The sequence below is a fragment of the Octodon degus genome, unplaced genomic scaffold, assembly GCF_000260255.1.
Source record: "Octodon degus isolate 3935 unplaced genomic scaffold, OctDeg1.0 scaffold00021, whole genome shotgun sequence".
Lineage (NCBI taxonomy): Eukaryota > Metazoa > Chordata > Mammalia > Rodentia > Octodontidae > Octodon > Octodon degus.
Genome location: NW_004524597.1, coordinates 17,416,901 through 17,438,927, shown reverse-complemented (window position 1 = coordinate 17,438,927; position 22,027 = coordinate 17,416,901). Strand labels below are relative to the sequence as shown.

At 50.2% G+C, this 22,027-nt stretch overlaps 1 protein-coding gene across 4 annotated transcripts in view; it reads left to right on the top strand.

The window, feature by feature from the left end:
• The window catches only part of Ttc28 (tetratricopeptide repeat domain 28), an 818,517-nt gene extending 800,038 nt beyond the window's left edge, over positions 1–18,479 (top strand). For 2 of the 4 annotated variants that reach the window (XM_023711311.1, XM_023711314.1), the window contains 8 exons: positions 445–1,165; positions 4,220–4,344; positions 6,719–6,950; positions 7,609–7,685; positions 9,080–9,103; positions 9,843–9,972; positions 13,185–13,292; positions 14,166–16,746. In XM_023711311.1, the coding sequence (XP_023567079.1) occupies positions 445–1,165; positions 4,220–4,344; positions 6,719–6,950; positions 7,609–7,685; positions 9,080–9,103; positions 9,843–9,972; positions 13,185–13,292; positions 14,166–15,796 (3,048 nt within the window). In that variant the 3' untranslated portion in view covers positions 15,797–16,746. Of the gene's footprint in view, positions 1–444; positions 1,166–4,219; positions 4,345–6,718; positions 6,951–7,608; positions 7,686–9,079; positions 9,104–9,842; positions 9,973–13,184; positions 13,293–14,165 lie in introns of all 4 variants that reach the window. The other 2 variants (XM_023711313.1, XM_023711312.1) reach the window with 2 other exon arrangements.
• Positions 18,480–22,027: the final 3,548 nt, after the last annotated feature.

Sequence of the window (22,027 nt, the reverse complement as noted above, 5' to 3'; positions counted from 1 at the left end):
GACTTAACAGAGATTCACAGCTGGTATGATGAGCTCTTGAGAATAACCAGGACTGGGCAGGCCCCAACAAAGCTCAAAGTTTTCCTGATTTTATAATTTAGCAATATTATTTAGCAGCATATAAAGTGGCATGATGCTCTTTTCAGTCTATAGAGCTTCTAATTTGGGCCTGTCTTCCCTAAGACTCACTTGCATTGTTGAATAGTCCTTCTCTGAGCTGGTCATGTCTGATAATGAGCTGGTCACTTCTCCTGTAGGACATCAAAAAGAGTCTGAAAACAAAAGCCAGGGTCATCTCACACTTGCCCCTACAGTACCTCTTCCCAGCCATCTCAGGATGGTCCACAGAAAGGATCCCTTCTCCTGCCCAGAAACAGGTGCCTCTGCAACAGCTGGCCACCCTTCCTGTCTAACAATGACCTATCTGTGCATCCTCCCCTACAGGGTCACCTGAGGAAGAACCCACCCACATACTCCAGCTCTATGTCCATGGCAGCTGTCATCGGCAACCCCAAGCTCCCATCATCAGTGATGGACAGGTGGCTGTGGGGCCCCATGCCATCGGCTGAGGAGGAGGCCTATATGGTGTCTGAGCTGCTGGGCTGCCAGCCCTTGGTGGGCAGTGTGGCCACCAAGGAGAGGGTCATGAGTGCCCTGACCCAGGCTGAGTGTGTCCACTTTGCCACCCATATCTCCTGGAAGTTGTCAGCCTTGGTCCTCACACCCAGTGTGGATGGCAACCCTGCCAGTAGCAAGAGCTCCTTCGGCCACCCTTACACAATACCTGAGTCCCTGCGGGTACAGGATGATGCCAGCGATGGCGAAAGCATCTCAGACTGCCCGCCTCTGCGGGAGCTGCTGCTCACAGCTGCTGACCTCCTGGACCTGCGGCTGCCTGTGAAGCTCGTGGTACTTGGCTCCTCCCAGGAGGCCAACAGCCGGGTCACTGCTGACGGGGTAGTGGCTCTCACACGAGCCTTTCTGGCTGCTGGTGCACAGTGTGTCCTTGTGTCTCTGTGGCCAGTACCAGTGGCAGCTTCCAAGATGTTCATCCATGCTTTCTACTCGTCCCTGCTGAATGGCCTGAAGGCCAGTGCTGCCCTGGGAGAGGCCATGAAAGTGGTGCAGAGCAGCAAGGCCTTCTCGCACCCCTCCAACTGGGCAGGTAGGTCAGACCCGCCACTCCCCACTTCATTCTGCAGGGCAAGGGCAGGGCAGGGCAGCTGGCACACATACAGAGAGGGGGCTTATATGCCCACACCTTACACTCTTCCAGGTGGGTAGTCCCTACGATGGTAGTAAAACAGCTCTTAGACCAGGAAGCAGCAGACATCTGCCATCAGAATCTCAATGCAGAGTTGGTGTTGGAAACTGAGTAGCCTGCTATGTGGCACCTTCCTTCAAAACCCCATGTTGGTTAAAAAAAAAAAAATGCCCTTGATTTGACTGAGGACTAGGATGAAGATAGCTGTGTGCTGTGGCTGTGTGATCTAAGACAGATTCCTCACCGCCTCTGAAGCTCAGTGTCCTTAGTGGTACCACCACAAGATGATGAGGTGGTGCCAATGGTACGCAGCAAGGAGGATCTGTCAGCTATAGACTGAATTGTCTTGTGAAACACAAGGCACTGTAAGTCCTGGAATATCCACAGTGAGTGCTCAGCGGCTGCCCTGCATGCTCAGAGCATATGGGGAATGGAAGGAGAAGGTCCTGTAACATGTTGACGGCTATAGTGCAGGGCTGCTCTCAGTCCATGCTGCCACCTGCCTCCCCTGCACTCCACACTGGACATGTATCCATAGCAGACATGCAGCAGCCCTCAGCAGGCTAAAGAACCTGCCCTCCAGGCCAGGACCATCAAGTACAAGCATAGCTATGACCCACTGGCCTCTCACTGTCCACACATTCCTGGTTCTCCAGTCTGCAATGTCCTGTAGCCCCCAGAATGCCCTGGGGCCAAGCAGAAGGCCAGCAATGAAGAACATCAGAAATACTACTTCCAAATAGTTATATTTTATTGTTTTAGGCAAAAATTGTACAATTTGTGTACCTATTTAAAAACTGGTAGCAAAATGGCCTTCATCCTAACTCTTTCTCTAAAATCTGGATAACATTAGTATCATTTTTCAAACCATAATGGGGATAGAAAAGAATGGGGATAGGAAGCAAGACTGAAAATCAACAAGGCAAACATTAAATCCTCCATTTCCAGCACCTGGGGCAAAAATGTGAATTCCAAAGGGCTTGGGTGGCGCCACCTCTACAGAAGTGCCAATTGCAACTTTCATGGGCTATATCAATGTATCTTTTTTCAATAACTGTGGCTTTCTTCAGACGTCCCATGTTCCAGGCTTCTCCAACTTGCTGGAGTCTCCATTGCACTTTCTGCTTCACTCTTAGAGCTTCACACACTGCTCTTCCAGCAGCATACTGCCTGAAAGCTGAGTGGAAGCTTCTATGACCCCACAACTCTTGCATTCTGCATATCCATAAAATCAGCCCCACATGGATGACAACAAAGTCTGCTGCCACTTCAAACAGTAGTTGGGGCCCATTGCAGTCATGGCTGTAGAGGCCTCCTGAGTGCCTGAATGGCCAAGCACTGTGAACTGAATCCAAAGGAGTCAATGGCCTAAGTGGCCCACTTGGAGCAGAGTGCCTGGAAACTGTCTTCTCAAATGAAAGCCTTATAGCTTTATATCCTTCATTCTGAGAAATTGGTCTTGCTGATTCTTGCAATGCCAGCAAGACATCTTTTCTGTATTCCTAATGCCAAGTACTTGGCTTCTTTTTAATGGTAATCTTTTCAGAAACCAAGCTCTCCTTGACCAAAACTTTATAGGTCCTACCTTTACAGAGATTTATTCCTGGTGAAACTCAGAGTTTTTTAAATGAGCTTTTTGCTCCTATTTCTCAGTGTGAATTTTACTAAAAGCAGCAAGCAATACCAGTGCTATACCCTGAACACTGGGCTGCCTGGAAATTTCTTCTGCTGGGTTAATCTGTTTCCCCTAACTCAGTCATCCACAGTCTCCAGACATGAACAAAACATAGACAAATGTTTTAATGCACATGATCTTGAGTCCAACCACCAGTAAAGTTCTTATTCCAAACAGAAACCTCCTGACCTTGGCCTTTACTGTCTGAATTTCTATCAGCATTCTAGACTTCTGAACTCCAGCCAGGATCTCTCATCAAGCTTGACTCACAAAATTCTAATCTTCTCTAGTCAGCATCTCTAAACCTTTCTAAACTCCTTCTGTGAACCAGTTCCAAATGTTTCTGAACCACATGGTCAGAAGAGTCACAGAAACAACCCCACTTCTCCAGGACCAAAATCTGTACTAGGTATATTCCTCACCACTGGAACAAAATACCTGACACCTGTAACCTAAGAAAGGAGAGGTTTACTTTTGCTCATGGTTCAGAACTTTCAGTCCCCATTCAGAAGGCTTAAAGAAACCGTAAAGTAGAAGGGCCTGGGAGAAGAAAAGCTGCTCACATCATGGTGCCCAGTAAGCAGAGAGAAGAAGCTGGGGAGGGAGATGTGTCCTTCAGTGACTCACCTCTAACCCGGCCTCACCTCTTGAGAGCAGGTTGGCTGTAGCATCCCTGTAAGTCATTCACCTTCCAGAAGCCTACCTCAGTGCATGAGACTCTTGGGGACATCTAGATCATAACATAACAGAATTGAATCCAGGGCTTTGTGCCTGCTAGGCAAGCACTCTAACAATGAGCTACACCCCCTTCTCTGCCCTGTTAACTTTAGAAATGCTCATTCTACTAGTAGAGCCTTTCTGTAAATGACAGGGGCAGGCCTCCCACAGGCCGTGTGGACAGGTGCTGGGCAGAGAACCCAAGAGCTGAGCGCTGATGTTTGTCCTCCCAGACTTAGTTTGCTCATTCTTCAAGAGCTCCTATTCCCTGGCTCCCTCATCTGCTAGTCCCCCTGCCTTGGGAATGTTCCTGCCCACAAGGTCTAAGGACAGAAATTCAGGGGAATTTTAGGGAAAGCAAAGCAGGTTGTTCTTTGGGAAGTACCTCCCAAGCTCTTTTCACTGTAAACTTACTGTCTTCACTTACTTGAACACTGGGACATTATTGGTTCATAGAAGAAAAGGGACATAAGATTCTGTGGACATAAGATTCTGTCCTGCCTGGGCCAGGCTCTCCACTAAATTAACCTGAACATTGCTGGGGTGGCCCATGCTTTCTACAGGTTTCCTTCTCATTGGAAGTGATGTGAAGCTGAACAGTCCCTCCTCACTCATCGGCCAGGCCCTCGCGGAGATCCTGCAGCACCCAGAGCATGCACGGGATGCCTTGAGAGTGCTGCTGCACCTGGTAAGAGGCCATCGGGGGACTGTCCCTCGGGGCTGTGCCTGTGGAAGAGCTGCTTGGAAATGAATTGAAAAGGAGAGGGCTGGGGTTTCCCTGGCATAGGGACATGAACAAGCTGCTCTGTGTAAACTGTTGTAGATAGATGCTGTATGCCGCCCCAAGACTGTAGGGTGGCGGGCAACAGAAGACAGTGTTTCCCTGTGACTTTGGGCAAGTGCAAGTCACTAACTCCCAGATTTTAACTTCTGCATATCAAAGGGGGTGATGAAACCAACATTTTAAGATCATTAGGTTAGAGAAAATGTGAGTGGAGGGTACACAGTAGGGCCCTAGTAGTTAACACATATTTTATTACCAGATGCCGTGGTCTTTCTGTCATATGCTGTTAGAAGTGTGATTGTGCCCCTTGCCCCACCTCCATATGTCCAGGATCTGAATGAGAGTGCCCATGGAGTCCTGGTATCACCTAAACATAGAAAAGTTACCAATTAGGTCAAGAAACTGAGACACAATTCCTGCCCCATCCTTCTGCTTTGCTAAAAGACTACATGGAAGTTTCTGCTCCTATATAAGTCTTTTTTTTTTAATGGTAGCAAAATTTATTTGAAAAAGTAAAAGCAAAAAGTGAGGGAGAAACTGGCTCTACAGAGCACACTTGGGCTGAGGAAAAGAAGAAAGGAACAGGATGGAAGCGTGTCCTGGAGGATGAAGAGTGGGCTATTGCAGGGAAGGCCGGGACAGCCTAATCAACGGTCCTCGGTCTCTTAGAGTACTGGGGCAGCAGGACAAGCCCGGACCTGGCCGGGCCTTTGTGGCATTTGTGCATGGCCACACCATGTCACAGTCACCGTGCAGGACAGGAGCTGCACACACCATGACCTCCCTATGTGCAAGAAGGAGGACCCAAAGAGTCCTGCGCAGGCCTGGGGATGCTCTGGGCTCCAGACAGCAGGGTCCCCTGGTCCATGCAAACCCTTTGTCCCATGGAGAGGCCTGAGTAGGTCCTGTACACCACTGGGGGCTGGGCTGCGCCTGGCTGGGGTGGCACTCTGTGCACTTCTAATGACAAATTGTGTCTCTTGCTCAAGCTCAATGTGCCTCAGAAGGAATTTTCTCAGACCTGACAGTAACTGGTATATTGCAAGTGGGCCTGTCTTGGCCATTCTATAAGCAACTCTCAGGTCAGGCCCAGAGCATCCTACAGCCCTGCTATAGGCAGATGCGTTTACAGGCCTGGAGAGTGTTGAGAAATGGTGCCACCAATGCCAGCCTATGTCTGGAAGCTGCCCTTTCCATTGCTGAGCATTGGAGCCCTTCTCAGGTCACCATTGTCCCTTAAGTCTTTGCTCATTCCCACTGATCTAGACTACTTGTCTTAGGTTGAAAAAAAGTTCTTTCACCCCCATAGGTCTTCCTCCCCAGGCTGGGCCTCTCAGCTGACCCACATAGTCTAAAGAGATGTCTCTTCTTTGGCTCCATCTCCTGGGTGGGTATGGGGGTCATGGTCAGGTTCATCAGCCCCTACCTTCTTCTCACTACCCTGGATATTTCTTGAACCCAGTGGGCCTGAGGGCCTTCTAGCTCCAGAATGCCTACTACCCACCACCTGGGATAAGTGGCCACTTCCTCTTCCCTGGGATGTCCAAGCCCCAGCGTCTCATTGTGTCCCTCTAAGAAAAGCCTCAGGGCCTGTGACATCTTAGGACAGATTTCTCCAGGAGAGGCCATGGAGGTCAGCCCGTGGAAGGCCATGTGTAATGCTGCCAGCATGTTCACTGGCACAAAATGAATGTCACTAGGCAAGTTCCCCGGCTTTCGGCATCTCTGAGGCCTGGGAGATAGGAGGACACTTTAAGGGGAGGAAAGTATGGGTGAGAGGTGTAGCACAAGAGCTCTGTGGGTGTAGAGGCCAGGCCAGGTATAGGCATAGGTATGGAGGCCAGAAGCCAGGCAGTATGGGAAATATGGGAAGAGGGCACTCTCTGCCAAGGCTCTGAGGTGAGCACTGTCTGGTGGCAGGCGTGCTGTGGGCAGAGAAGGAGATGCTGAGGATCCTGACGTGTACCCCATAGTGACAAGGAGCCATTCCATGAATGAGGCAGGCCCTGTCCTGAGACTTGTTTTCAGGCAAGTTGTTTTAATGTCTGGAGCAGGATCCCTCCTGCTAGGGAAAGGACAGAATCCTCCAGCACACCCACAGCTGCCATCTGATGATCAGATCTCCTTTAGCAGCCTTCCTTCTGAGGTGCACAGCTGATGCACCCAGCTGATGTCCTTGGGCCAGTGCTGGCCTCACTCTTGGAGCTCTACATTCCCTCAAAACCACGTGGAAAAGAACCTGGCCAAGCCAAGTCTCTGACTCCTATTTCCTTGCCAGGTGGAGAAATCCCTGCAGCGCATCCAGAATGGGCAGCGCAATGCGATGTACACCTCCCAGCAGAGTGTGGAGAACAAAGTGGGCGGCATCCCCGGCTGGCAGGCCCTTCTCACTGCTGTGGGCTTCCGGCTGGATCCCCCAGCCAGCGGCCTGCCAGCAGCTGTCTTCTTCCCAACTTCCGACCCAGGCGACCGGCTCCAGCAGTGCAGCAGCACACTCCAGTCCCTGCTGGGTAGGCCACGGGCATGGACCTGTGCAGGGCCGGGTATTGCCAGATGGCCAAGGATCTGGTGCACAGAAGGGGCAGAGTGGTGGGTGCCTGTGGTCCCTGCATTCAGAAAGCTAGGTTTCATAGCTCGAGGAAGAAGTGTCCTGAGAAGTGACAGGGAGCCCCAGCCCCAGCTTCCTATTGCTAATCTGGGGCAGACACATGCTCTTCACCCGGTCTTCCAGCCTGCCTGAAGAGGCATCCATGCTGGGCAGGCGTTGTTCCTGCCCTTTCCCAGGGTGATGTGAGGCTGTGCTGAGCAAACACCAATTACAATTGTTGGCCACAAGGATTCTGACAAAGCTGCTGAGCCACCAGGGTGAAGCAGGTGGCACGTGCTCAGGGCTTCCCCTGGTGCTTGATTCTGAGGTGATGGCCTGAGTCCTGAGGAAGCCCCAGGACTGTGATCACACCTAGAGGACCGCAGCCATGCCAGGCCTTGCTCCTTCCTGTGCTGGGGCCCATAGTCTCCCAAGTGCCACGTGGATATGCATGTCATTCTGGGCCAGACTTCTGACAAAAAATGCTACCAATGCTGGGCATTGGGCCTTTCCCCTGGCAAGTGGCAGAAACGTGGGTGCAGAGTTCCCTCTGAATAATTCCCGTCCTTGTCTTGGGTTAGGTCTGCCCAACCCTGCCCTTCAGGCCCTGTGCAAACTCATCACTGCTTCTGAGACAGGCGAGCAGCTCATCAGCCGGGTAAGTAGAGCCCAGAGAGCAGAGCCCAGGCCGGGGTTGTGTGGGGCTAGAAAGATGCAGTGCACGCTGGCCCTAGGTAAGAGCAGCAGACAATGTGGGCACACTGTCTCTGCCAGCCAGTGTGCTTAGGAAAAAAGGGTAAGGGCTGTGAGGAAGAGAACCACTCTCCCTAGCATGAGCTGGGCCTACACAACAGGCTCTTATAGCTCCTTCTGGGCAGTCAGCTCTAGGGACATGGAGGGTCTCTAGAGGATGCCTATGGGGCCCTGTCACCTGCAGTCCAGGCATTTCCTGGACTCCCATTCAATGCTGCCCTGCACCTGTCATCCCACCCAACTTCTTCAGCTCATTGACAAGGATCCCAAAACCATCCCTAAGTTGCAGGCATTTGGCCACTCTGCCATGATGCTGCAGCATCTCCAGTACTTATGCTCTGATGCAAACATGTTCTTTGCTGAAACCCAGGAACCACTGTGGGCAGTGAGCCCCACCGAGCGCCTCTTGCAGATGTGCTTTTCGTGAAGGGATGCACAGCCCATTCGGGACCCAGGAATCTGCTGCTTGGCACCTTGCGGGCCCTTGCCAGCTCAGCCCTGGAGCTTCTTTCTGTCCCTTGACCTTCCTGCTAGCTGGCAAGGGCGTGCACTAGGCCCCAGGTGGCAGCCACATAGGGTGGTGGAGCAGCCCAGTAAGAGCATGCAACAGTTTCTGCAGCGGAGACGCTGCTGGCGTGGGGTGGGGTAGGGTTATCCTGCTGCCCAGGGTTGTGGCGATCCAGGATTTGGAACCACTCTGTGACGATTCCCTTTCTTGGCTCCTGCTCATTTTGTACTGTGTTACATCTGCTTGTTGAATAGCACCAGGAAGACACTTCCAGAAGAACACTGTTTACTAAAACACCTAGAACCCAGGAGGCCTAGAAGGATATAATCTATTTTTTTAAAGGTAGAATTATACTATTACATTCACAGGGTAAGGCGGAGTGCCCCTCAAGCCAGCTGTTTTAAGTTTCTTGCTTTCAGTGGGAGCAGCGCAGAGCTTCAGGCTGAAGCACTGTGGAGCCCTGAGGCCCTCCCACAGAGTCACTTGGGCACTGGAGCTGTGCCCATGCCCCTGCCCCTTGAGCTGCCCCTGGGAAGGGAGGGTAGGGCCTAGATGCCCTGCCCTGCCCTGCGCCCGACTTGCCTGGCCTGGGTGGCTGCTCGTCTCCTGTGCGTCCATCCGTCCGTCCGTCCGTCCGTCCCGCTGCCTCTCGCTCTCTCCTGGTCAGAGCCGGCCAGTGCAGTGCTTCCTAAGGCAGCGGTCAGCTTGTGTGCGTAACAGCTGTGCTTGAGTCTAAACTCTGTTCTTTCTCTCTCTTTTTCTTTCTTTTTCTTATAATCTGCTGGCCGAAGGCTGTTAAAAATATGGTGGGAATGGTGAGTACGACTTTAAGTAGCAACTGCGTCAGGTGAGCCCCTCCACCCGCCCACCCCAGTCCCCCGCAGCTCTGAGCTCGCTGTGCACTTGGCACTGTCTGGCGGAGCACAGTGGGCCGTGGAGCTCCGGGTTGGGGCCCAGCGCCACCGGCTCAGGGACCTGTCCCCTCCTCTGCTCTGGCTCCCCTTTCCTGTTTAACCCTCCTGTGTCCTTGGTTTGGCTTTGAAGTTCCACTATAAGAACAGGGACAGAAACCAGTAAGCAAGAGACTCTGAACTCACAGGAAGGCCCCTGGGTAGAGCTCACAGGTTGGGGTCTGGGCCATGGAGACACCTGAGCGGGTCCCCTGGGCTTGTCCTTGGGTGCTCGGGCTCCAAGTGTAGTTAGTGTCGAGTTCTGATTTGCCCTGTGCCTCAGGATCCTAAAGATGACTTCCATGTGAGAAGAGGGAAGTAGTGGCCCCTCACTCATTTCTCCCACTCCTTGGCCCTCCTCTGTGCCCAAGGAGACACACGAGGCTGGCAACAGGACCCGGGCCCCAGGAGGCCACTCCGCCTCTGCTGTCCCATGGCCTCCCCACAAAGAGCACAGTAGGTATGCGACAATTTAAGGAAAGTCCAAACACTATGCACATGGAAGGTGAGAGGGCCATTAGTGGTGGAGTGACAGGTGACATCAAGGTCATTTGGGGCTGAGTCCCGAGGGGGCCAGCTGCTCATGTCTGTCCTCCCTCCTCAGCTCCACCAGGTGCTGGTCCAGCTGCAGGCTGGTGAGAAGGAGCAGGACTTCGCCTCGGCTCCCATTCAGGTCTCCATCAGCGTCCAGCTGTGGCGGCTCCCGGGGTGCCACGAGTTCCTGGCAGCTCTCGGTAGGACACAGCGTCTTGAACTGATGGTTTCCTCATCTCCGTTTTTCATTTCAACCTGTTTTCTGATGGTTTTGCTGGGCAAAGTTGCTACTTTTGTAGATCTTATCTCAGTGGTTTCTTACTATATTACTAAAAAATAGTTAAGTCTAAAGATTCTAGTGCTTTAGTGTGATTCCCACATGGCCCTCCAGATTTTTCCCATTTCCTTCATTTGATGTCCCCTTTCTCATCTGAACATATCACCTAACTAGGAGCCTGCTGGGATTCCTGTATCGTCAGAGGTCAAGCCATGATTAACGGCTAAAGAAAGCTTATAATTATAGTCATGAAACAAAAATCTCAGTTACTGATCCCATCACTGGCTCTGTCAACCAGCAGGAAAACAGCACTGCTGACAACACATGTGATGTGCCCACGGCTAGGGCTGCCCCCAGTGGGTCCTTGCTCCCTCCAGGAAGCTTACTATTCCTTTTCCACCATATGTAAAGTGGTTGATCAGCTCCCAACATGATCGTAGTCTTACTGCTAATGAATGTGTTATTGATAAAACGCCCCACGAGACCCCGTGAAGTGTGTGGAGACTTCTTGAGAGTGACTCCACAGCTCTCTCTTGAACACCTGGCAGTGTTCTAGGTGACAGCCGAAGAAAGACTTCTGAAAATTCTCCCATGCCAGTGTCTCCATTCTAGAAGCAGAGAGGCCTGCTCAGTGCTGTATCTCCCTGGGCAGCTCTTGACAGGTGAAGAAGCCCAGCTTGTGAGGGGCTGGAGGACAGGAACAGCCAGGCCTAAGAGCCCCAGGATGTGGAGGAGAGAAGACCCAGGCCTAACAACCAGCCAAGCCCCAGGCTGATGCAGGCTGGGTGAGACACAGGGCAGCTGGGCTTTGGGTTCTAACCAGAGAGACAGAGACGGCCTTTGCAGATGACAGCCTGAACTCCCTGTCACCGGGACTGGCCACCAGACACCACAGGGCGGTCATTCCCTAAGCAGAGTGTTTCGTCCCACTCGCAGACTCCGGTATTCAGTACAGGCCGCCTTTTTGCAGCCATGTTTAGATAACCTTTCCAGCCCACCTCCATTTCTGTCTGGCACCACTTGCTTGAAGGGGGAATGCCCTGAGTGGCTGTACTCCTTGCTTTGCCTCTTCCTCTTCCTTCTTTTCCTCCTCCTCCTCCTTCTTTCTTCTCCCTCTACCTATCCTTCTCCTCCTTCTTGTCTTCCTCTTGTTCCTCCTCCTCCTCTTCCTTCTACAGTGTGGATTTAAGCAGTCTTTCTGGTATAAACAAGGTAAATGTAGTAAATTCACAACTAAATGAATGTAGTCAGTAACAAAAGTAGGCCAGAGTGAGACAGCTAGGTCTATGCCCAGAAAGCTTCTCTTTTGTGACAGCCTTCAGCCACCTTTGGGGCAGTGTGACACAGCTCTGCCAGCCCAAGTTGAAGCTCTGCCTTTCTTCTAAAGGAGGAGCTCCTTCCATCCCGCAGGGCCTGACCCTCCCTTGGGTGTGATGGGGCTATGAGGGAGGCAGCCCTCGGCTCTGAACCCTGTGTTTCCAGTGCCCTTTGCCTGCTGTATCACAGGAATGGCCCAGTAAGAAACACAAGAATCCCAACACCGGCTTCCTCTGTGCCTGTGGCAGTCACTGTGCACGGCTCACAGTTATAAAGTCCTGGGACTCACAGTAGGGGAGAACAACAGTGTGCCATGGGCAGTGTGTGCACAGGCCCATGCTCTGTGGGTGGCACAGCCCCAGCCTGCCCTTCCTGTCCTCAGCTAGGCCACAGTGGCCAGCCCAGTGCACTATTAGGCTGTCTGTGATGTAGGCAGCCCAGTTCTAGGGTGGTGGCCAATTGAGATCATTCTACTAAAAGTTTCCAGCAGAAATATTATGTTTATATAATTAGTTACTGGTTTATACATGGTAGATTATCTGAGATCTTCTTGTTGCTTTCAGGGCTTGTTTATTATCCAGTTCAGGGAGGAAAATGTCCTAAAGCGACCACAATGCCCAGTGGCTCTTGCAGTAAATCTCACTCCAAATGGAACAGCAATTTCAGAAGCCTTGAATCAGAATAAAAAGGAAAGGGCAGGCTTCCCCCACCCCCTGGCATCCATGCTCCAGTGCTCAGTTGGGAAACGACAGCAGCACTGTGTATTGCAGGTCCCGGCTACTGTAAGATTGCAAGCTCACAGCACAGAGCTCAGCATCCTGGCTGCCCTGTGCCCCAGGAGACTGGCACCAGATGTTCTGTATGGCTTTAGGGACAGCTCAGTGAGCTGAGCAGGCCAAGGGAAGACTGGCCATGCTGAAGACTCCAGCCTCTAAGTCTTGCATGGGGCTCCCCAACTTTGGATATACTCGGGAGCTGCAGCATTTGTGTTTGGCTTCTTCCCAAAGGGAGATAACTTTTTGGCTGCCTCTATAATGTCTTTTTGTTTTGTTTTATTTCATTTTTTCAGTGTTTTGTTTTGTTTTTGAGATAGGGTTTGCTATGTTGCCTCACAGGCTGGCCCTGAACATCCTGGTCTTATGCAATCCTCCTGCCTCAGCCTCTCAAGTGGCTGGGACTACAAGCATATCAACTGCCTAGCTGTGATGGCTCTTGAAATTGTGTAACTGTGGTATCAACAGGTCCATACCCTGTCTCTTGCTCAGAGAGCATTTTGTTGTGCCTGCTCTGAGCCTCACTGGAGCCATGAGAGTCAGGGAGCAGCTTGGCAGAGGCAGGGAAGTCCCTGCGGGCTAGCTCAGCCCAATGAGCAGGTCCTCTGTGGCCAGAGGGGCTCTTTCAGAGCCGGCAGCAGTAGGCATCGAAGATGTAGGCAATCCCCTCCTGTGCTGCAGAAATCACTGCCTTCCCATACACTGGCTTTGTGTACTGGGCTCAGTGATGAATGAAGCAGCCAGTTTTCATCTGAATCTGGGAGGAGACTGTTCTTCTGTTACCAGATGAAGAAAGACAACTGTTAATGAGCTTATTAAGTGGCTCCTCAGCTCTCGGGAACCTGGTTCAGGGTGACACAGCAGCCAGAGCTGCACAGAGCGCCAGGCAGTGGCACCTGCACACAGCAGGTAGGGCTCCACTGGGCAAATCAGCCTGAAAGCCCCAGTGCTAAGCGCCTGCCGTGGGCCTGCATGGAGCCCACCGCTCGGGCCGCATTGGGCACATGGATGTGGAAGTAGGTCTGTATGTCCTTTCTTTCTCTAGGTTTTGATCTCTGCGAGGTGGGTCAGGAGGAAGTTATCCTGAAAACTGGGAAACAAGCGAGTCGGCGCACCATGCACTTTGCGTTGCAGTCCCTGCTGTCTCTCTTCGGTAAGAGCCGTTTTTCCATCCAGCTCCTGTACCCCCAGCCATGCGGTGGGAGGGAGGGATGAGACTTGATGTAGTAGCAGAGGCTGCTGAAGAGCAGTGGACAAAAGCTACCAGCTCTCTCCTGCGGAGACAGCAGAAATGCGGGCAAGAGGCTGGAGGGGTGGTGGGGAGGGCTGGACAGGTGAGAGGAGAGCAGGGAGCTGGCAGGAGCTGGTGAGAGAATGTGCCCCTCCCTCTGCTGGGCAGGACCAGGTGTCACCTTACTTGGCTGCTTCCCTAAGTCTGAGGTCCAGAAGGAAGCCAGCATGGAGTTGTTCATGGAAGCACCTAGAGTCCATGAGCTCACAGGGGAAGAGGGTGTGTCCTGTAGGTCAAAAAGATAAGGGTGACTTGGGTAGGAACAGTCCCTCAGCACAGGCTGCTCCACTAGAGAACTGAGCAGCAAACCCTGAGTTGGGAGCACAGACAAAGCCTAAAGGGCGCGGGGTGTTGGGAGAACAGCAAGTGCAGACAGCACCTGAGCATGTCTGCTGGAAGGAAGAGCAGGCGGCTGGAGCCCAGACATGGGCAACCGGGGCGGTTAAGGCGAAAGACACCAGGCCCCAGCAGACTGGAAGGCAGCCCCGGGTCCCTCTGCTGGACCTGCGCGACAGGCAGCAGTGTGGAGAGGGCCATAGTAGTGAGGGTCCGAGCTCCAGGCGGTTTTGGTCTGAATGTATGATTTACTTTTTTTTTTCCCCAGTTGGACCATGATCGTAAGTTGTAGCTACATAGTACTTGCAAATTCTTTGCTAGCTTCTGTGTAAATAAAGATGTTTGCGATTATGAAAGGAAAATTAAAGCTACCTAAAAATTTAACTGCTTTGTGCTTAGATTCCACAGAGCTCCCCAAGCGCCTCAGCCTAGACAGCTCGTCCTCCCTGGAGTCTCTGGCCTCAGCCCAGTCTGTCTCGAATGCTCTGCCCCTGGGCTACCAGCACCCACCCTTTTCACCCACTGGGGCCGAAAGCATTGCCTCTGATGCCATCTCCGTGTACAGTCTGAGCTCCATCGCCTCCTCCATGAGCTTCATCTCCAAGCCCGAGGTGGGGTCAGAAGCTGGGGGCCCCAGGGGACGGCAGGACTCCGACAGATCCAAGAATACCTACACCCAGCGATCTACCCTGCCTCGGAGCCAGCTGTCCCCACAGAGCCGTCCCGCTGACAGCAAAGAAGAGGAGGAATACGAGGGCTTCTCCATCATCAGCACAGAGCCCCTGGCAGCCTACCAGGAGAGCAAAAAGACATGCTTCTCCCCAGACCACAGGCAGCCCCGCGCTGGGGCGGCTGCAGGCGGGAAGGTTTCGGTCAGCTCCAAGGGCAGCGTGAGCACTCCAAACTCCCCGGTGAAGATGACTCTGATCCCCAGCCCAAACTCGCCCTTCCAAAAGGTAGGGAAGCTAGCAAGCTCAGACACAGGCGAGTCAGACCAGTCCAGCACTGAGACAGACAGCACAGTGAAGTCCCAAGAAGAAAGCAACCCAAAACTAGATCCCCAGGAGTTGGCCCAGAAAATCCTAGAGGAGACCCAAAGTCACCTGATTGCAGTGGAGCGTCTTCAGAGGAGTGGCAGTCAGGTGGGCAAGAGTCACAACCGGGAAGATGGTGTATCCGTGCCAAGCAACAGCGCCACTGTCTTCAGGGCGTCAGAAACAAGCGCCTTCAGCAGGCCAGTGCTATCCCATCAGAAGAGCCAGCCATCCCCTGTCACTGTCAAACCAAAGCCCCCAGCCAGGAGCTCATCCCTGCCCAAGGTGAGCTCTGGGTATAGCAGCCCTACCACTTCAGAGGCGTCCCTCAAAGACAGCCCAAGCCAGCACAGTGGCCGCCCGTCCCCCAGCTGTGACTCGCAGGCCTCCCTGTCTGATCAGCCGCTCTTTAAACTGAAGTACCCTAGCTCTCCTTACAGTGCGCACATTTCCAAGTCACCACGGAACATGTCACCAAGCTCAGGCCACCAATCCCCTGCTGGAAGTGCCCCATCCCCCGCACTCTCCTACTCTTCCACGGGCTCTGCGCGCTCCAGCCCAGCTGATGCTCCTGATCTGGACAAGCTGAAGCTGGCAGCCATCGACGAGAAGGTGCAGGCCGTGCACAACCTGAAGATGTTCTGGCAGAGCGCAGCCCCACATCCTACAGGTCCTGTGAAAGCAGCGCGCGGGCCGCCGGGAACCATGACCTCCAAGAGAGATGTGCTCAGCCTGCTAAACCTGTCACCTCGGCACAACAAGAAGGAGGAAGAGGCAGATAAGCTGGAACTTCAGGAGCTGTCTCTGCAGAGGCGCGACGAGGTGCCCCCCAGAGCACCCCCCAATGGCCACTGGCGCACCGAGACTACAGCGCTAGGCCCGCTGCTGCCCACTGGCCCTCTCCCCCCAGCACCCGAACGCCCCCTAAGACTCCCTTCAGCTAATGGCTACAAGTTCCTCTCCCCAGGAAGGTTCTTCCCTTCTTCCAAATGCTAAAGCATCTTCGTGCCCACTGACTCTGCACACAGCAGCATGCACAGGGTCCTGAGGTCCCTCGGGCTGTCCCCTCGCCTGGAGCAGTCACCCCACACAGCCACCAGCACCACCTCACCAGGGTGGGCTCTCTGGGCGTGGGGACTTCCCAGCCCCACAGCCGCCGCACGCCACCATGCTGCTGCTCTGGGCCAGGTTCGCCCACAGCCAGGACTTCTGGTCGGTGCAGGAGGCTCATGGCGTTTTCTACACTCTCCACCAAATGTTTACCTGGAACTCCCTGTTTCTCATCTTTGACGTGATTCTTCAACAGGATTTTGTACAAAAATGGTCATGGTTCTGGGGTGGGAGAGGAAAGGGAGCACATATTTTGCTAAGAGGTCTATATGCAGTACCTTTTATACACAGAAGTACAAATAGAGCTTTTCTAAGGCCTTCAGATGCTGGCTGGGGCGGGATAGAAAATTTAAGTTGAATTCTACATGCAAATGTTATATTAGCCAAAAACAGAATAATGGTTTTTAAAATGCCAATGATTTATAATTAAATGGTAGCAATTTTGGTCTCACGATATTCAGCATCCCAGCAACAATGCAATAACTCACACTGAAACGGTGCTTCCAGCCTGAACTGCTCTGCTCCGTGAAGCTCTGGGCCCTGCGATCAGCCAAACTTGAATTTTCTTAAAAAGTTTATGTAACTCTTATCCAGGCATTTTAGAACTATGCAATTGTGATTCAAAATGCAACTTTGTGCTTTTAAAACATTACCGACCTTTTTTGTACATGGATAAACAGCTTGGTTTTCTTATCAATAGGACTTTGCATTTATAGCCATTATTTTTAAAAGCTCAGAAAGTTTTCTAAAATATCAAATTTTGAATAGTCATACACCATAAGCAATTATTAAGCTTGGGGGGAAAAAAGTTAAAATTATTCAGTTTGCTTACTAAGGAAAAAATGTTTTAAAAAATTGAAAAGTTAAAAAAAAAAAAAAAAAAGAATCCTCTGGCTAACTAGATTGAACCAGAACTCTCCTTCCATCTCCCTTTCCCTTGTACTAGCTGCTTAACTGTATTCTCTTTCCCCAGCTCAAGGCCCTGTAAACCTCTGCTATCTCAGTCCGTTGCCAGCTTCCCGTAGTCCCAGGGCCTATCCCTCCGCAAGCTGCCTCAGCTGCTGCAGAAGACCCCTGCCTGTCCCCTAAGGAGCAGGGCACCTTTGGCTGGCACGTCCACCCGAATTAGTGCTAAACAGAGAAATCAATAGGAACCATAGAAAATGAAGGTGGGCATTTCCTCCAACTGAGAGGGTGTACTGAAGGACCAGCTTGGACCAGACAAGGGAGTAGTTTTTAGGTAGGGGTAACCATTAATTTATTTAAAGTAAAGAAATGGAATGTTGAAAATCATACTAGTACTAAGCTTAGCTGGAGAATTCGTTCTCCAGCTACACTTCACGCTCTCATTCTCCAGTCTTACTTTGAGGGGTTGTCATATAAGGGTGCACAACCACCAGGCCCAGGACATCAGCAGCGCACAGAGGGGACATAAGGGCCTGGCAGCAGGGACATGAACATGAAGACACCCAGGTGCAGTCTGAACCTCAGGCGGGTTCCACTTTGTAAGTGTATACTACTCACTTCACCTGTTCCTTAACATACTCTTCTGAAAAAGGGATAGTATCCACAGTTCATGGTATTCTCGTGAGCTGTATCAGAGGGTTTTGCATCTAACCCAACAATCATGTTCACAAACAATTAGGATGGCACATTCTAACCCTGACCCCAACACTGGAAGAGATAAAGTTTATAAAAGTATTAAGCAATTCTGAAGATGTCTTTATGTTAGGAAAAAATAGTAATCAAAGGACCAGTGTAGCAAAGAAAAGCCAAATTTATAGCACTGTGCATTTAAATAATGAAACCAGGTCCTTAAAAACAAAGAACACACCTCAAAGCAAACATCTAACCAACACGTGGGTGGCGAGGTGTCCCTTCCTCAGCACATCTCCCCAGCTCTTTCCCAAGTGCCCAGGAGCCTGTAGGGAAGCCCCAGCCCTGTGCCCCCTCTTTGAGCACTGCCTCATTTGCCCACCCCCAGCAAATCCCTCCACCCCAGCCCACTTCCTGTGGTGATCAAGCCTACTAGGAAGACTTATGGACTCTTGGCTTTAGTCCCAACTACATTAGTGCTTGAGGTTTCATCCTCCAGCCAAACAGAATGTTTTTTCATTGTCCTAGACGTTAAGTTCCAGTGAAGGAAAACAAAGTTGATCAAATGATGGGATCAATCTGAAGATCACCAGAATCATTGTTTCTGTTTACTGTCTGTCAGTCTTGGTGTTTCTGTAAGAGTGAAATGTATATAAAAATCCCAAAATCAAAGTGAGTTTTCAGGCTACGCTAAAAAAATTATGCACTTAAAATTTTGCAAGATTGTATAATTCACACAGATTTCTTTGTATAGATCAGGGGTTGGCAACTATGATCCATATGCTAAAGCTGGTAAGCCATCTGCTTTTTATGGCCATAAGCTTAGATTTTATCCCTTTAAATGATTATGGAAGTACCTACATAATAGTCTTGATTTTGCCTGTTGGCCCACAAAAGCTAAAGTAATGGAATATATACCTTTTTTTTTATTCTTTTTGGTGGTACCGAGGAAGGAGCTCAGGGCCTCATGCATGCTAGGTATGTACTCTGTCACTGAGCTACATCCCTAGCCCTGTAGTTTCTATTTCAAAAAAAGATCTCACTAACTTACCTTGAATTTGGGACTCTCCTACTTTAGTCTCCTGAGTGGCTGGCATTTCAAGGGCCTGCCATTGTACCCGGCTAACACCTGGCCTTTTAGGAGAAAGTCTGCCGGCTCCTGGTAGACAACAGGCAGCACAATTGGAATAATGTTTTCTTTCTGCAACCCAGGACCAATGACTGTTGGGAAGTGTATTAAGACCGTTGGGTATGATGGGACCTTGAGCGCAGAAGGGGCCACATGGACTAGGGCAAGTCACATCTGCCTAGCCACACTGACGTCTTCTCATAGGAAGAGTAATGAGTGTGGGAAAAATTTACAAAAAGTGTTTTGTTTTGCTTTCCATTTGTAGTTAGGGTTGAATCTGTTTTTCTTTTTAGCTCAGGAAACCAGAAAGCCCTTTCCTACAGTATTTCTACCAGATGCCAACAAATACATTGAAGATAGGCCATAAAATCTTCTTTTAGAAACCATGGTGGGACCGCAAGGCAAGGTTGTAGACTATCTTGATTCACACTAGTGAAGCTCAAACTACTTTGATGTTTTTGACCAAGTCAAAGTACCATGGGAAATTAGCTCCTAAAAGTTATGGTGTAATCCTTGTTCGTGTGCATAAAATGCATTAGTTTTCACCTCCAACCCATTTTTTTCAATTCACAGCCTACATGGTCTTGACTCTGCTACTGTCTGCCCCGGGGGCCTCCAGTAGGCAAGCACAGCACATTCCGTCTGCCCTGTAACTCTACTAGCTTTAGTTCAAGTTGGACAAATATGCAATAATCTGGTTTGCTTTAGTACAAGGTAAAATTGTATAATTTTCATCACATTTTGTGTTGTTTTCTCTGAGCCCACTGTGGCTTGTGGAGCAGGCCCTCATTCACATCAGAACCCTCAGCGATATGCCCTGTCAGCACCCGGCCCTTCTCCCTCCTCAGTCTCCTTCCCCACTTGCCACTCACGCTCTCCAATGCAGTGTTAGCCACCTTTGGCCTATGTGGACTGTTTTTGTAAATTACACAGTTTCCAGGCGGCATTAAACTTTTTATATTACAAAATTTGCCATGTAAAAAGAACTTCATATTTTTATTGAGACTGCTAAGGCACTTGGCCTTCTTCCTTTGTGATTTCAGTGTCTATTAAAGCATGAGTTCCCTTGGTTTTAAGTGCTGTGTGTGCCTCCCTTTCTGTCACATCCTCTCTTTCTAGGCCTCTTGGGCGAGGCCAAGTGCTGGAGTTGACGAAGGAGTACATGCTCCTAGTTGGAGCACTGCAGCCTTGCGGCACCCAGGGCAGGTGTGAGGTGGAGCCACCCTGGTTCTGGGCCTGAGGTGGGCATATCGGCCTGGATGACTAGCTGCCCCTGTTGTTCTGTCACCACCATTGGAGGACAAGAAAATTCTACTTAAGTAAGCATTTAGACAGAGAGAAACAGTTCAAACTCATGTGATCCCAACATCAAGGATGGTGCCCAGGGAGAAGGAAAATGATCCTATAGGAAAAAATCTAAGATGCATGACAGATATTGAACAAAGAATGAGATAAATGTTAATAAAACAGCATAAAAAGAGTGACATCTCATGGGCAACAATAAAAAATGCTAAGGGCTGGTGAGATAGCTCAGTAGATTAAACGCCTGCTTAGGTAAGTGCAGGGACCAGGGTTTAATCCTGGCACCACATGCTGCGCTGGCCTGCTGAGCCAGCCACCGAGACTGAGCATGGTGGCGCATGCCTGTACTCCCAGCACTGGGAGGCTGAGACAGGGAGATCACCAAGAGTCTGAGGTGTGTAGTGAGACCCTGAACCAAATACAATTTTTAAAAAAATGCTAGATAGTAACATGTAAAACAGGAGTGGGGGTTAAAATGTACATTTGGGAACAGAAGAAACAGACTGCTTTTAGAATAAATTAAAGACGCATCGTATCACAGAAATAGAAGTGCGGATTATATTTCTCATTAGTGGAGAGAAATACACTAATTTTCATAAACCTTGATAGAATAGAAAAATAAAACAGAACAAAACAAAAAGCAGGGCCATACATAAAAATATAAGTGACAAATATAAGTGAACTAAATAATAAGATTGACAGATGATGGCAATATGCCATATTCTCTATGGAAATACTATTTAGAAAAAAATCAATGGATAAGGCCCTCAAATATTTGGTAATATATGGGCAAAATAAATGCTCAGGTAGAAGGCACTTATAAAAGAAGATCCATTTCTCATGATGAACTCAGCAAAAAGGCAAAATTATGAATTCGTATCAACTAACTTTACAGCCTCAAAATTTATAAAGGAAAATGGTCAGATGTGCATGTTTGAAAAAAAATATATTACCATGAAAGAAATAAATATTTTAATATAATTGATAGACCAAAAACAAATAAAATATGTGGTACATTGTTATGGCTAAGGGTCTTTGCAAGAGAAACAATACAGGATATATGTTATAAGATTTTCCACAGTGACTCACAAGAGTGCAGGAAATCTGTCCACACGCTAAAGACCAAAGAATCCAGCTGAGAGTCCTAGCCCAGGTCCAGTGAGTGTGTGGGAGAGCTTCCGGCTACCTTGTGCCTGAAGGACCTTCTGGTCCCAGACCAGGCACAGTGTGGGTGAGACCCTCTTCCACCCCCTTGGGACACCCCCCATGACTCTGTAGTACCCCACCACCACCCCGCCCACCGAGTAGGAATTTCTGCCGTATTGCGGGAACCCCCAGATCCAGTCCTAGCCCAAGCCCAGTGAATGTGTGGGAGAGCTGCCTCTTCCCCCTACTCCACCTTGTCCCCTCCAGACTCAGTTCAGGCCTGGCATACAGGCCTGGGTGAAACCCTGCATCTGCAATCGCTGCAGAATATAGGGGACAGAACCACCCAGCTAGTCCAGAAGCAGAAAATCTTGCCAGAGGGGCACAACAGGTTCACCCCCAAGGTCAGCAACAGGAGAGCTGAGCACAGCAGCCAGACCCAAGCCAGGCACAGCTGGATAAATCCAAACTTTGTAGATCTTCACCTGAACTTCAATAGGTGCTAAGGTTATAACTGCAACAAAGATCTACAACAAAGGTCAGAAGACAGTGCTATACAAAATGACGAGAAGGAACAAAACGCAATCTCAGAACCCAAGCCCACCCATAACAAGTGCAGAGGACACTAACACAGAACAAATTGGGAATATCACAGCTGAAAGGAATGAATCAACGGCTTCTGAAATAAAGAAACAGCTGCAGAAAGGTATAGAGGAACTCAGATTGGAAAAGAAAAAAGAAATCCCTGAATTAATAACATCTGCAGTAAAGAATCAAATGCAGAAACATATGGAGGAAACCCAATGCCCACCCAGAACTAGTGCAGAGGACATTAGCTCGGCTCAAATGTATGAGTTAATAGCATCAATAGTAAATAAGCAACAGCAGAAAATCATAAAGGATCTCAGAGTGGAATTCTTTTCTACTAGCTCAGCACAAATGTA